This window comes from Osmerus eperlanus, chromosome 16 (assembly GCF_963692335.1).
Source record: "Osmerus eperlanus chromosome 16, fOsmEpe2.1, whole genome shotgun sequence".
NCBI lineage: Eukaryota > Metazoa > Chordata > Actinopteri > Osmeriformes > Osmeridae > Osmerus > Osmerus eperlanus.
This window is the reverse complement of record NC_085033.1, coordinates 12,143,469-12,157,215: the sequence shown is the minus strand read 5'-3', so window position 1 is coordinate 12,157,215 and position 13,747 is coordinate 12,143,469. Positions and strand designations below refer to the sequence as shown.

The following is a 13,747-nucleotide window of genomic DNA, read 5'->3' as shown; positions in this document are numbered from 1 at the left end:
GACCTTCAATTCGTGATGATGAGAACATAAATTATTGTGTCCCCTCAACATGGCGGGAATGGATTCAGGAAGATGAGAGCCATCGCATTGCACCACCGAATTAACATGTTTTGGCACGTCTCAGGCTATGCTCTTATTCTGAAGGCAAATTCGCAACACCGGAAATGCTATTGAGGACAATCGAGGCTTTTTTAACGGCACTCAGCCCAACTCAACTCCTATTGGGTGAGAATCTCTTGCTTCACTGCCATGTGAGCAATGTTTTAACTGGTGGAGGAGCTGAGATAGGAGCTCTCTCTGCCTCTGTCTGTCTGTCTGTCTCTCTCTCTGTCTCTCCAATCTGGCTCTCCTCTCAAACTGTCACTTCATTTATCTCCCTCTCTGCGGCACTACAGTTGTTTTGTTTACAGGAAGTGAATGGTACAAGTAGAAGTAGGCCTGACTAGCACTACACTTTTTCACTCAAGTTAAAGTAAAGAAGTAGCCTATGGTTGTGGCATATGTAGCTGGTGTAGATCGGTTAAACTCACTCCTCAGGTATGTATACATGCAACCCGCGCCAGCAAATTGCTAGAAATGTCAGATGGCAGAGGTGGCAGATTCTTGGTGTTCTGTGGCTATCAAAGACAGTTCCTACAAGGATGCACAAGGTGACGACATAGGCCATAAAGTTAATTCAGTTTGAAAAAAAAAAATTAAAGTGAGAAGCATGTGCTTCCATGTTCAGGTTTAGTTTATTCTGTTTTCCAAGGAGGAGGATCACACACACAATACAGCGCACAATTATGAAAACAAATTTGAGTTTACAACACAGTGACGCCAAATTCAGATTTCAAACCATAAACATTTTAATTAAATGCATTGTTTATCCAAATGCATTTACACAATGGACCTTCATTTATATTCAGTCATTGTGAATGCACTTTAAAACTGTATCACAATATACAATTAGAAAATAAATAGAATAAATATTTAGAATGTACATTTCCCACTATAATCAATACATTATGTTCACTCTCAATGCATCAAGTATATGGCATATGTCCCCTCTGAAATGAAAGTCAATAGACAGATACTTTCATATTGAACAGAACTGTCCACATTATGGAACAGGAACGTTTTGGTGCAATGTGTATGACGCTGGGTAAATAATTTAAGTTCATACAGTCAGATCCAACAGGTCATTAGAATGTTGTCTTCATGGTTCTTATTCTTGTGTAAAAGGTGACAAAATGGCCTTTCCAACTTTTAAAAGTTTAGATTGAAATTATTTAGGGCGTAATTTAAATTGATGAAGCATGCAACTCAAAATAAATTTTAACTAGCATGCACTTATGCCAATATAATTATTATATTCCACATGCTTACTTCAAGGAAAGGTTCAACTCTTCATAAAGAGTGTCCCTAAGCCATGTCTTTACATGGTCCACATGGTCCACAGTAGATTTAGAGGGCATAATCAATGTCCTTACCCATCAATATTATCCCTTTTTTTATACTTAGGAGGCAATTCAGTCATATCGGTTTAACTGTCTGACAGATATACCAGCACAAATTATGCTTAAGCTCTGCCTTATTCCCAGTGCAAATAATGCATTGAATAAAACTAAATTCTTCAATACCATATACAGCTGCAGCAGTCCTGAGTATTTCTGCTTATTCATTCACATAACATACAGTCACGTAAGACAAAGGTTGGTTTCCTATAGAATGTGGATGTTTCAGTGTATGTGACGTGCAGTGAGATGAGTATGTGTAGTACTGTAGCTCTTCTTAGTACTGACTTCATTTGTTCTTCTCCTCTAGTCCACTCTCTGCTCTCAAGGCCTGACTGCTGGCTTCAATGTAGCTGATCCAATGCTTGAGATCCTCTGGGTACTCAGGGCACTCCACCTGCAACACACACATGTGCACACACACACAAACACACACACACAAGGTTAGGACAGAATGGCGTTGGTGCATATGCTATGCATTCCTTTCTCAGTCTTCCTCTCCTCCCTAACCTTTCTCTTGCACAGGTACTCCATGATTTTCTCTGGGCTGCTGTGTACCACGTTCTGTCTGCAGAGCATGATGGCCGAGATGAAGCCGTCTCTCTTGGAGACAAAGCGCTGCTCCACATAAAAGGACTTCTCGTCCCAAGCTAGTATGCGGGTCCGTATCTCGAAAGCCTCCCCGAACGCGAGGGATCGTCGATAGCGGATAGTGGAGGCTCCGACCACCATAGTGACTCCGAGTACACGGGTGGCATTAAATATCCCATTACGCGAGTAGTGGTGGAATCTGGCAAAGTCACACTCCCTCAGGTAGCGGGAGTTGTTCATATGGCCCATGTAGTCCAAATCATGGGGTAGCACTCGCCCGCTGACGATATGCTCTTTTAGAACATCCCTTATTGGAGGTTCGAAGAAGGCCTGGATGGCCACTGCTGCCCCTCGAAGGAAGTACCACACGTCCAGGCTGCAGAAGAGCAGGAGGAGACCGCCGAGCACCCACAGCAACATCCCTCTGAAACAGGAGAGGAAAAACGATCAGGTTTATCTTCTGAGTAAGCCCTAGACAGGTTTAATAAATTGTTAATACTGTACCTCTCCAGTGTAGTATCAAGTGAAGGGCATCTCTAGAGCGTTATAATGCTAGTTTAAAAAACATATCTATATTTTAATAATTCAGAAAAGCAGTTTTATAGTAACATGTACAAAATGCTTTTGGCTTATGAAGGGATTTAGACAATTAACGTTACACCAGCTGGGCCTATTTCCTGTAGTGCAGTTGACCTCATCAATGACATGACGAACCCGTATTTTATATTTTAAGTGTTTGCAAACAAACTCAAATAGAAAACGTATCCATGTCATTTTCCATATACACTATAGTTTCGTGGAGGCAAGCGTGGCCATTTTAACATTAACTGTGTAGCTTGCAAAATGCACCTGATGTGATCACCGACACCGTTCTAAGCATTCATTGGTGAGTTTGCTAGATGCTGCGGACATGCTAGCAAAACAAATCTAGGCCGTCCGCCATTTATCGTAAACATTGTTGAAGCAATCACTTTCTATATCAAAGTATAATAACTGACAGGCTTTTATTATTTCTTGTGGTGTGTTACTTACTGCGCCTTTCCGAAGCTGGTGGGCTAAAGATGCCGGTAAAATCAATTTCTGAACTCACTTCCGCTACTTCACTGAAGTTAAAACTGATTGGTCGGAAACATGTCATATGCTCTCCTGACGCTTACATTTACGTTACTCTTACATTAAATTCAAATAGAAAAACATAAAATCCATAAATCAAAAATAAACAATCTTTCATTAATGAATGACAGATAAAAAATGTTTTAATGTCTTATGTAAAAGGTTCTTATTCACTCATACTGTGCAGCAAAAATGGGTGTGCCTACTGAATATTGAGCGCTAATCCGTAAAATGTACTAGTTTTTAAACCGTCAAAACATACCTAAACAAAGGCTTCCGAAAAGGGCTTGGATGGTGATATACGCAAAGCACATAAAAGCAACATACTTACTGTCAACCACAAATATTTTATTTACAACAAATAAATCCATTGCAACACTTCCCATGAATAGGCTACAACTCAAACTGCAAACAATTCAGACGATAATTCAAACGTTTGACACGACAACCCATATAGTGTTTTATTTCCATTTTGAGAAAGGCACCGATGCATCAAGGTTTCCCAACAGAACACTGTCTGAATCTTTCTGACCTGCACACAGCCTACAATCTGCTGAAGTTAAGGTTTCTTGTGTTCCTGTGCGTTTACTGAATGACCAGCAGTTGTGAAGGCATAGGCACTGAGGTTTTAATGCAGATGGGAGCGGTATGCTCAGTTCTGGCTTCATTTGTTCTTCTCCTCTAGTCCACTCTCGGCTCTCAAGGCCTGACTGCTGGCTGCAATGTAGCTGATCCAATGCTTGAGATCCTCTGGATACTCAGGGCACTCCACCTGCAACACACACAAATGAAAAACTCAGAGACCAATCAAGTCCTTTGTCTAAGAAATGAATTCACAGGGTAATGAACTCATTCAGGAAACAAATACCCATCTTCCAAACCCCTTATTATGGACATACCTTTCTCTTACACAGGAACTGCATGATGTTGTCTGGACTTCTGCGTATGATAGTCTGTTTGCAGAGCATGACCGCCGAGACTCGGTCGTCTTTGCTGGACACAAATCTCTGCTCCAGGTAGAAGGACTTGTCGTCCCAGGCAACAATACGGCTGCGCAGCTCAAAGCGCTCCCCGACATACAGCGCGCGGCGGTAGCGGATGGTGGTTGCCCCCACTACCATGGAGGCCCCCAGGGCCCGGAGGGCCTTGAACACCCCGTTCCGCGTGTATAGGGAGTAGCGTGCAAAATCACATTCTCGCAGGTAACGGGCATTGTTCATGTGACACAGGTCCATGTCATGAGGGGCCACAAGGCCTGACACACTCTGCTCTCCCAGGATGTCCCGGACCACAGGCTGAAACCACGCCCGGATCACCGTCGTGCCCGACCGCAGGAAGTACCATACATCCAGGCTGCAGAAGAGCCCCAGTAAGACAGCCAATACCCACACCAACAGCCCTCTGTGGAGAAAGAGAGCAGAGTCTTGAAGGGGCTGTCAAGTGCCAATAGTGGCTGTCTAGTCATTATAAATATCCCAACTTTTTAATGTTGGCAATAAAATATACAAGGCTCTAAACTGATGAACCTAGAAAAACATTTTGAGCCTGATAGATCCCTATGCTCGTGTTGTAACAAAGAGTTGAAGGCCTGGCCTACTCTGGGTGTGGAGGTGACAACGACTATGTTTCTGTAGGCAGTAATATGTTGCTGTACCAGACAGTTGACTCAACTGCCAATCTCGCAAGAAGTAGGCTAGTACAAGATCGCTGTGGAAGTGGAATTTGAAACATAAAACTGGTTTTACAGGAAAGGTGACAGGTTGACAGTCTTTAGAATCTATTAAATCCTGGTCTGATCACACCACAGTCTTTGTGAAGCAAAATCTCAATAAATTTGATAAAACTCAAAACGGAGTTAGTGGGCTAAAGTAGCCTTGGGATGCAGTTTTGACTTAAACCATTTACTAGTGGGCATGCATGTTCTCAGCACCCACAACTTGTAGATTACTAGGCCTACCGTAGAAGTTGTTAGATACAAAATTCTCTCAGAGATAATTTATTACTGTACCAATTACCAGAAGTCCTATTTTACGGATAATCGTTCATCTTGGTCAGTGACTGGAAATACAATTTGACAATCTGTGCACGCGTATTTTCTTAACATCTAGCTAATACACATTTTTTAGAACTACTTATGCCTTTATTTCCTGCTATTAAATAATCATACTTACACAACTACCGTCTGGTCCTCTTCCATGTCGTATTACTATCCTGCTGTCCTCAGTTTTCCAAAAGTAGACTCCACTGCATGCATTGAACATGGAAGCAGAAGGTAACAAAGTTTTCAGTGAACACGTGACGTTTCCGGGGTCCAACGCACGCACTAAAAGCTGATTGGCTATTAAGTTATCCCGTTTGACTTGGAGCTGTACTGAAATACAGCCGACACTTCATAACAAAAAGAAACCCTTAGATGACAATATGTTGTGTATAACTTGATAGTACACTTGCAACACCAATGTTAGCATTATAAACTCCCGATATATAGCCATATACATATGGCTTATAGCAACATAGAAATACAATGCTAGTACATTTCAGTAGTGAGCAAGTGGCCACTGATGATTACAAATATAACTCATTCTAATCAACGAGTTTACATCCATGACCCATTAGCACCCAGGTCCAAAGACTACAGTGAAGTAACAAATATTATCATTACACTATGGATGGGCACCTGGGTCTTAATGCACCCCCTGTTGAACATAAAGGAGTGGACTAACTGGCATAAACATTATTTACCTACCTGCAGCAAACACAAACATGGTCTCCAAGGCAGTTTTATTATGAGTACTGGGTGTTAGGGTAAGCAGCGACACACAAGAAGATGGTATAGACGTGGAGAGGCAGCAACACAGGTAAAAGCAGTCTTTGTTAAACTAATCAAAATATGTTGAAGAAAATGAAGCCATGAATCCTAAAGTGTATTGTTAAGACATATACCACAATTTTTTGACATGCTTTGTTAATGCATACAATCTTTGAATAACGTGAATATCTACCTTTCATAACTTATTTTTAAGTGAAAAGTATAGCATAAATCATTCTGAAAAAACACTTGAGCTTTGAGATCTGAGAGATTGGATGTTTCCCTTCACTTCGAGTCACTGTGCCATAATTGTTTCCATGTATATCGTGTGAATCAGTGGAGGTTTGAAACATAGATGGTTATGTTATCAGTGCTTTATTTGACATTGTGTCATAAACAGCACCAGAGGCCTCCTATCTGTAGCTCATGGAGACGTCTCCAAGGGACAGTCCTCTCCACAGCGCCACCTGTGGTGTGGAGGAAACTGAGAACAACACCTTCAGGCCCAAGTCAGCCAAGGGTCGACGCAGACACACTCCTCAACAGCCAGCCTCTACTGCTGGTCCATCATGCAGGTTTTTAGATCATCACCAGGATGACCAACAAGAAGGGCATAGTTTAACTGTGGATTGCCCAGGCACCAGGACCCCCGTAGTTAGACCCAAGTCTGCCATGGGGCGCAGGAAACTCTCCCAGCAAACATCATCTGGGAAACAGAACCGAACTCTGACAACAGATTATCCTAGAGAGGTACAGGCTCCAGCAAGACCTCCTTATTTGTTTCGAGATGGTGATGACAGAGAGACTAAAAGAGACACTGGCAGAGACACTATTAGGGAGACTAACAGACAGATCGGTAAAGAGAGAGTGACCAGAAGACAGACCAGCAGTCCAGTCTTTGACCAGGTAAACCCAGAGGTCAGAGGTCAGAGTAGGAGGCCAAAGTCCTCTAAGGGCCACCAGCGACACCCCGTCCAACCCCAACCTTGTGTTCAACGTGAGCCTTCGACTCCAAAGTCGCAGAATACAGAGAAAAACCTCAACATCAAGAAAAACTCCAGATATCCACATCCTCAACAGCCAGAACAGCTAGACACAAGTGTTACTACCGATAGTCCACACACTCCTAACCAAAACGAGTCTTGTGAAGTACTCCCTGGCTCCACCCTTCTCCAGAGTCCTCTCCCAGTTCCAGTTCCTATTAGCTCACTTAACAGGTACTGTGTCCTTCCCTCCATTGGGAGGAGAAACATAAAGAACCTCCCACAGAAACACAAGGACCAATAGAATTACCTACCTACCATGTACTCTGTGATTGTACTGGAGAATCCTTTGTTTCGTAATATTTTATCGATTTGACCACAGAAAAAAAGTTTTAGTAGTACTATTTGAGTGTGTGTTATTTGTAAACACTATTTCAAGTCGATTCGTTTACCTGGTCTTTTTCAGATTGCAGATTATAGCCTTCAATATTCATGGTCTTTGTGATGTATCCAGTTTTCGGGTTTGCCGCTAGATGACGCTACACACGACGTTCTGATTTATGGGAGTTCAGGTTCAACAGGTGGAGAGACGTTCAGATTTATGGGAGTTCAGGTTCAACAGGTGGAGAGACGTTCAGATTGATGATGAACTACGGTTCTTTCCTGTGACTAAGGGAGCATACAGATGTTTAACTCAGCTAACTTACTCAGTGGTTGGAGCATTATTTACTTTGCAATTAGGCCTATAATACAAGCGCATGGCCAAACATGATCGCTAATGATCACACACACACACGCACACCTACACCTACACACACACACACACACACACACACGCGCGCGCGCACACACACACACACACACACACACACACACACACACACACACACACACACACACACACACTGATAAATGCTTACTGATCTACAATGTAAGGGACTAGAATTCCCTTCTGGCGGGGCAAATCTGACTAGTTAGTGCTGCTGATGAAGCTAATATGAACGATGGAAACTTCTGGAAAGAGAATAAAAGTCTTCACCCTGCAGGCTATGAGTGTCCAGACATCTGGACATTGTAGACCGAGTGAGACTCACTAAAGAGGCGGCCACATACTCATCATCTTCGTGATCGTGTCCACCATTCGAGCCTGTACACTAAACAGATGCAAACAGCGGTTGGCAGGGTTAGCCTGCTTTTCTTCTGGGAAAAAGGAATCTAGAAAAACGCAGCGATTTTGGTAAAACTATATACTTAAAACCTTTCTGCACAATTCCTATTGAGCTCTCTCTCTGTGTCTGTGTGTGTGTGTGTGTGTGTGTGTGTGTGTGTGTGTGTGTGGCTACTCGCGCGCGCGTACGTGTACCGTCCGTCCCCATCCTTGATGCGCGCGCATGAGTAAATAAGCTGTGACAGAGTCCGTTGCCGGTAAAACCCTCTGGATAGACTCACAGCAGAAGAGGACTGAAGTGATGCTCTAAACCGGGAGGCTCATCCAGTAGTTAAGAATCAACACAGCCAATTGAGACCACATCAGAGAAGAAACGCAGTAAGTAATGATTTAGCATTTCATCCATTTTTTTTCTTTTTCTTTTAACTCTAAAAGGCTGCAGTGCAGTAGGGTGGTCCTAGCCCCCTGTCCTCCTGCAGTCTTTTGTTGAAAATAATTCTACAGAGAGCTCAAATCTTAGCTTCTTATTTCTCTATATATTGAAGTAACTTATGTTTATAAGTAAATAAACATATGGCAAAATAAGGAGACAGAGAAATGTGTGTGTTAGAGAGAAAGACATATAGAACCCAGGCTGTTGTCTCATCAACACTGAACATAGTGGAAAAACCACTATGAACTGTGCATTCACTTATTATTAGTAGATACTGAAAGAAAATGTCCCCCCCAAAATCCAATCCCTTTCCAGTACAGATGGCCTGCAATTTTAAACACATACAGTAGATAGTACAAAGAGGTTTTGTTTTCTAATGCACCTGACCATGTGAGGTATACTGGTTGCCCCCACCCCCCCCCCCCCCCACCCCCCCCCCCCCCCACCCTGCCCCCTCCGCCCTTCTCCTTCCAACAGACCCAGAACACAGTAGCCAGATGGAAGCTGTTGATCTACTTAGAGAGAGGTAGATGTAGAGACCATTACCTGGCCCAGAGCAAACAATCGGTTACACACACCCACACACATAGTGGACACAATTCTCATTTACAGACCCGTCACATGTATACAAACTCACACACACACACACATTTACACACATATTGCTCGCTGAACTGTGCCATGCTAACAGCTCTTCCATTACCTGTGTTTACCAGCGCACTTGCTCTTTAGAGCTAAGAAGATCTTTTTCATATCAAAGCGAGGCTAAGTGGTCAGTCACTAGCAACTGTTGTTTTTTTTTGTGTGTGTTTTTTTTTTACGGGATTAACCGTAGCCATCTGCAGTTGAAGGGCAGTTTAAAAAGAGCAAGTCTCTTTGTCACATGTCGAGTCCTTCCACTGTCGGTCTTATATTCGCCTCTAACCTGCCTGAGTTCAATATCTCATCTGTCTTGTCCCTCTAACCAAATCAGGTAGTAACTTTCTATCCTCCGTCAGGTCAGAGTAAGGTTGGAGCTGTCAGTGGATTTGCATGGTGTAAGCCATTGAGTGGAAGCGTAGGCACTACTGTGAGTGTGGAGTGTTGACCCGCTTACCTTGGTTAATGATTGGCCTACTCTCTTATACTCAGAAGCCATGCCTAGATAGGTTGCTATGCAGGTGGGGGGAGATAGTAGAGGATAGATCTCGTCTGGATAGATCTGGTTCAGGATGTTTTGTACCTCATGAACATAACATGAACCTACAACCTACATGACAACATTTACAGTATGTTCTATCATAGAGCCTTTCCAATTTCCACCTACTGAAATTCCTTTATTATTGTGTTTGGCTGTGCCCATTTTCCAGATCTCCTGATCTCTCCCTGTGATAACTAAACAACTTTGGCCAATAGTGGAAAAAAGAACTCTATTTACATGCACACTCACACACACAAACACAGACATGCTTAGCACACCCACACATTGAGCACACACACACCGAGCACACACACACACTCACAAACCCAGAGCGGCTCATCTCTCTCCCTGGCGTGGCTAGTCAGTCCTCTGTGCAGGAGCCTGCTGGAGAACATGCCAGGCCTGAGGAAGCGCTCCACATGGGCCCCGCTGCTCCTCAAGTCCTCCTGCATCAAGTCCTGTGCCAACGGCTGTTCCCTGGGCACCACCGCCCACCTCACCTATGCCAACATGGACACCGAGTCCATAGAGGGTGAGTGGGGGCGACGCCCCCCTTGTGAGAAAGTGCACAGTGTGTCTGAGGATGTACAGTATGCAGATTATGTTTTCCGTGTGTATAATGAATAGGTGGTCCTTTTCAATGTATGTGATGAATATTTTAACATATTGTCTTTTCAATGCATTTCATGTATATGTTTTATCCTGCGTATATGATCATCGTTTGTAAATGAGTGTGGTACAAAGTGTATTGTGTCCCCCCCCCCCCTCCCCTCTCTTCCCCTCACTCAGGTGTGTTCGTGTACCCTCTGGGGGAGAAGGAGGTGGTGGTGGGTTTCGAGGCGGTGATCGCGGGCCGCATGGTGGGCGTTCAGATCCAGAGCCGGGGCAAGTTGGAGGACTGCTGTCTGGACTGCTGCCCAGGGTCAGGCCTTGACGGTCAGTGTGGGAATGGCCGCGAATGGGGCTGCTGTGGAAGTTCCAACCTGGACATGCAATGCACCAATGGTAAGGAGGAGAGGCAGAAGAGGGACATAGAGGTAAATAGAGAGAGAGAGAGAGAGAGAGAGAGAGAGAGAGAGAGAGAGAGAGAGAGAGAGAGAGAGAGAGAGAGAGAGAGAGAGAGAGAGAGAGAGAGAGAGAGAGAGAGAGAGAGAGAGAGAGAGAGAGAGAGAGAGAGAGAGAAGGAAGGAAGGAAGAGAAAGAGAAGAGACAGTACATATGATTAAATTAATAAATGACACACCTTGTTATTGTTGCATCGCAGCAAATGACTTCACACAGCCAGAGAAAAGTTTGGTCATAATGAGATCTGCAGCTGTGCACAGGCATGTAGATGATTCAGCTCTAAAGGCTCCCCGATACCCTGACCAATGCCCACAATACATCACAGACTGTTATTGAATGGTGATCAACCTAATCTGATCAGGGGGTACCGCCAGAGGACATTTGATTGGTTCTCCTCTCTTTAATACAGAGAACACCAGCTAGAACATGAAACAACACAGATGTTCAACTGCAGAATATCTGAGCACCATGGAATCCACCGGAACTTTGTCAGGAATACTTGATATTCAGATGTTGGTTTTGATATTGACTTAGAGAGAGACCTATCTGTTTGAATAGCCGGGTATACCCTGTTAATGTTTTATATCAGAGCAGAAATACCAATCTAATAAACCTTACGTGATTACCTTCCTTATCTAATTTGTTTAGTATAATCTTTTCATCTCGTAGGAGGAGGCATAGACAGGCCCAAGCAGGACATGGCTGTGCTTTCTTGACTGGAAAGCTGTTTTGTATGTTTGTGTGTGTTATGATCTTGGCGAAGCAACCAACCCATATTTGAGAGTGAGAAGCGTCAATATTTAGGAACTACTAACTTCCAAAAGTCTTGAAATCGTTCTCTTGTCCTTGAGCTGAATGTTTCTCTTTCAGGACACCTCATCCTGGACGAGGACCTGGAGAGAACCACCTTCATTGTTGGCACAGGGGTCATCGGCCCCATGGACATAGTGTCTGTGGTCATAAGCACCACACTAGAACTCCCCACATTGGAGAATGGAGCGATCCGTCTGGTGTATCCCACAGTGTTCACTCCCATCGTCACTGGGCGGATGACTCCAAGCAAAAGTGAAAATGGGGGGAAGTCATCAGAAGAAACAGGGTGCGTTTCCTAACCTTCAGTAAATGATGCCAAATTAAGAGCACAATTTTACACTTTAATGTGTTTACAATATACCGTAACTGAAAATACTGTTTGATAAATTTCCATCCTACTGTTGAACTAGCTGTGCCATATTAAACTGCCTGGATATTTCCATGGTTCCCTCCCAGGCCCACCAGTTGTTTTGGAGCCGCATCAGTCAAGCAGGAGCGGGTCTTGGGCACAGAGCAACAGTGTGCCCACACCATCTTCACCAGCCCAGCTGCCAACCTGGCCCCTTACGAACTCAACTTCCAGCTATTGGTCAGAGGAGCCTGTCTATTGGCTGGTACGTACAACCCACCTCCTCTCCACCCACACACACCTACACACGCCTGCACACATACACATGCATACGCATACCCACACACACCTGCATACACTACATCTGCACACACCCACACGCACCTGCACATATTCGCATACACGGAGGAGAAGGCTGTCTTCTGTAATGATACAGTGTCAAGACACAATTGGTGATATATGAAATATGCAGCAGCAGCTCTAGGCAGCCTGGAGAGAGTTAGGAACTCAGCCAGAGTGGAGGTACTGCACAGCAGCCTGGCTGGTCACTGGGGAGAAGGAGGAAGGCTCTTGGTCAGTTCTGTACTGAAAGGTTACGAGAACCATGGAACGCAGAACCCCATTACCATACGCACATCCCTGACATGAGACGAGGTGCAGGTTGAATGGATGATGAGTTCCGTTTTACGCATAGATATTATGACTGTGACATCATCGGACATGGAGGGGCTGGGGGTTAGAAAGGGCAAGCTCATGAATCTCTTGGTCCTGAGTGTCTGTCCTGTGGTCCTCAGGCCTGGAGAGCCCTACCCACGCCCTGAGGGCCGACGCAGACCCCAGTGCCCAGAGCGCCTCAGCCACCTACATCACCCTCGCACAAGACCACCTGTACGACAGACACATCGAGATCATACTGCACCTCAGTGGTGAGCCTGTGTGTGTTTGAGTTAGAATGTGTGTTTTTGTTTGTTTGTTTGTTTGACTATTAGTGTGTGTGTGTGTGTACCCACTTCTCTGTCTTGAGAAGTTGAAGTTGAGTTCTGTCTCTCCTCTCTCCAAAGAACCTCACAGCCCATTGGTCATCCTGGAAAGGGGCCGGCTCTCCTTCAGCCAATGGGAGAAGCAGATCTGTGCCCGGCGTGACTTTATACGCTGCGCTCGCAAAGAGTCCGAACCGGAGAAGAGGGTGAGCTTTTTCTCCCTTCCTCCTCAGTAACCCTCTCTGTCAACGTTTACTGTCCATTCTGAAAACTCAAAACCCATTCCAGCTATATGATCCTACTCAAACCATGGAACACAACGATTTCTCGACCAGATTTTCTGGTAAACACCCAACATTCACCTCTTCTCCTCCCAGTTGGAGTTTGTGAGGAAGAGATACCACAAGGACATCCTGAGCAGCCCGGTTCTGATGCTGAACTTCTGTCCGGACCTGCTGTCGGAGCCCCTGGACCTCCACCGAGCCACCAGAGAGCTGCTGTTCCTCATCGACCGTAGTGGCAGCATGAGTGGCACCAACATCCAGCGCATCAAGGTCAGGACCTGTGACGGTCGGGCACAGGAAATGGGCACAGGAAATGAGAGAGTCAGGTGGCAGAGCGGTTAGGGAAGCGGGCTTGTAATCAGATGGTTGCTGGTTCGATCCCCGGCTCTGCCAAATGACGTTGTGTCCTTGGGTAAGGCACTTCACCCTACTTGCCTCGGGGGAATGTCCCTGTACTTACTGTAAGTCGCTCTGGATAAGAGC

General features: G+C 44.7%; 3 protein-coding genes across 4 annotated transcripts in view; 1 reads left to right on the top strand and 2 right to left on the bottom strand.

Annotated features, from left to right (window-relative positions):
- Nucleotides 1–715: 715 nt before the first annotated feature.
- Nucleotides 716–3,231, bottom strand: si:ch73-52e5.2 (protein THEM6). Of its 2 annotated transcripts, none has more exons than XM_062481963.1 (3): nucleotides 3,120–3,231; nucleotides 2,007–2,511; nucleotides 716–1,893 (listed from the first exon to the last, which is right to left on the bottom strand). In XM_062481963.1, exons 2-3 carry the CDS (start codon nucleotides 2,505–2,507, stop codon nucleotides 1,786–1,788), a joined length of 609 nt encoding a protein of 202 aa, XP_062337947.1. In that variant the 5' UTR covers nucleotides 2,508–2,511; nucleotides 3,120–3,231; the 3' UTR covers nucleotides 716–1,785. The 2 variants fall into 2 exon arrangements, with proteins under 2 accessions (XP_062337947.1, XP_062337946.1); XM_062481962.1 differs by lacking the exon at nucleotides 3,120–3,231 and adding an exon at nucleotides 2,937–3,073.
- Nucleotides 3,232–3,527: 296 nt separating this feature from the next.
- Nucleotides 3,528–5,527, bottom strand: LOC134036211 (protein THEM6-like). Its single transcript, XM_062481041.1, has 3 exons — nucleotides 5,372–5,527; nucleotides 4,100–4,601; nucleotides 3,528–3,972 (listed from the first exon to the last, which is right to left on the bottom strand). Exons 1-3 carry the CDS (start codon nucleotides 5,395–5,397, stop codon nucleotides 3,865–3,867), a joined length of 636 nt encoding a protein of 211 aa, XP_062337025.1. The 5' UTR covers nucleotides 5,398–5,527; the 3' UTR covers nucleotides 3,528–3,864.
- A 2,860-nt stretch (nucleotides 5,528–8,387) lies between these two features.
- vwa5b2 (von Willebrand factor A domain containing 5B2) overlaps nucleotides 8,388–13,747 on the top strand; it is a 13,807-nt gene continuing 8,447 nt past the window's right edge. Inside the window, 8 exon segments of the mRNA XM_062481263.1 lie at nucleotides 8,388–8,538; nucleotides 10,135–10,305; nucleotides 10,563–10,778; nucleotides 11,709–11,937; nucleotides 12,108–12,265; nucleotides 12,795–12,926; nucleotides 13,062–13,186; nucleotides 13,358–13,534. Coding sequence (XP_062337247.1) covers nucleotides 10,167–10,305; nucleotides 10,563–10,778; nucleotides 11,709–11,937; nucleotides 12,108–12,265; nucleotides 12,795–12,926; nucleotides 13,062–13,186; nucleotides 13,358–13,534 — 1,176 coding nt within the window. The 5' untranslated portion in view covers nucleotides 8,388–8,538; nucleotides 10,135–10,166.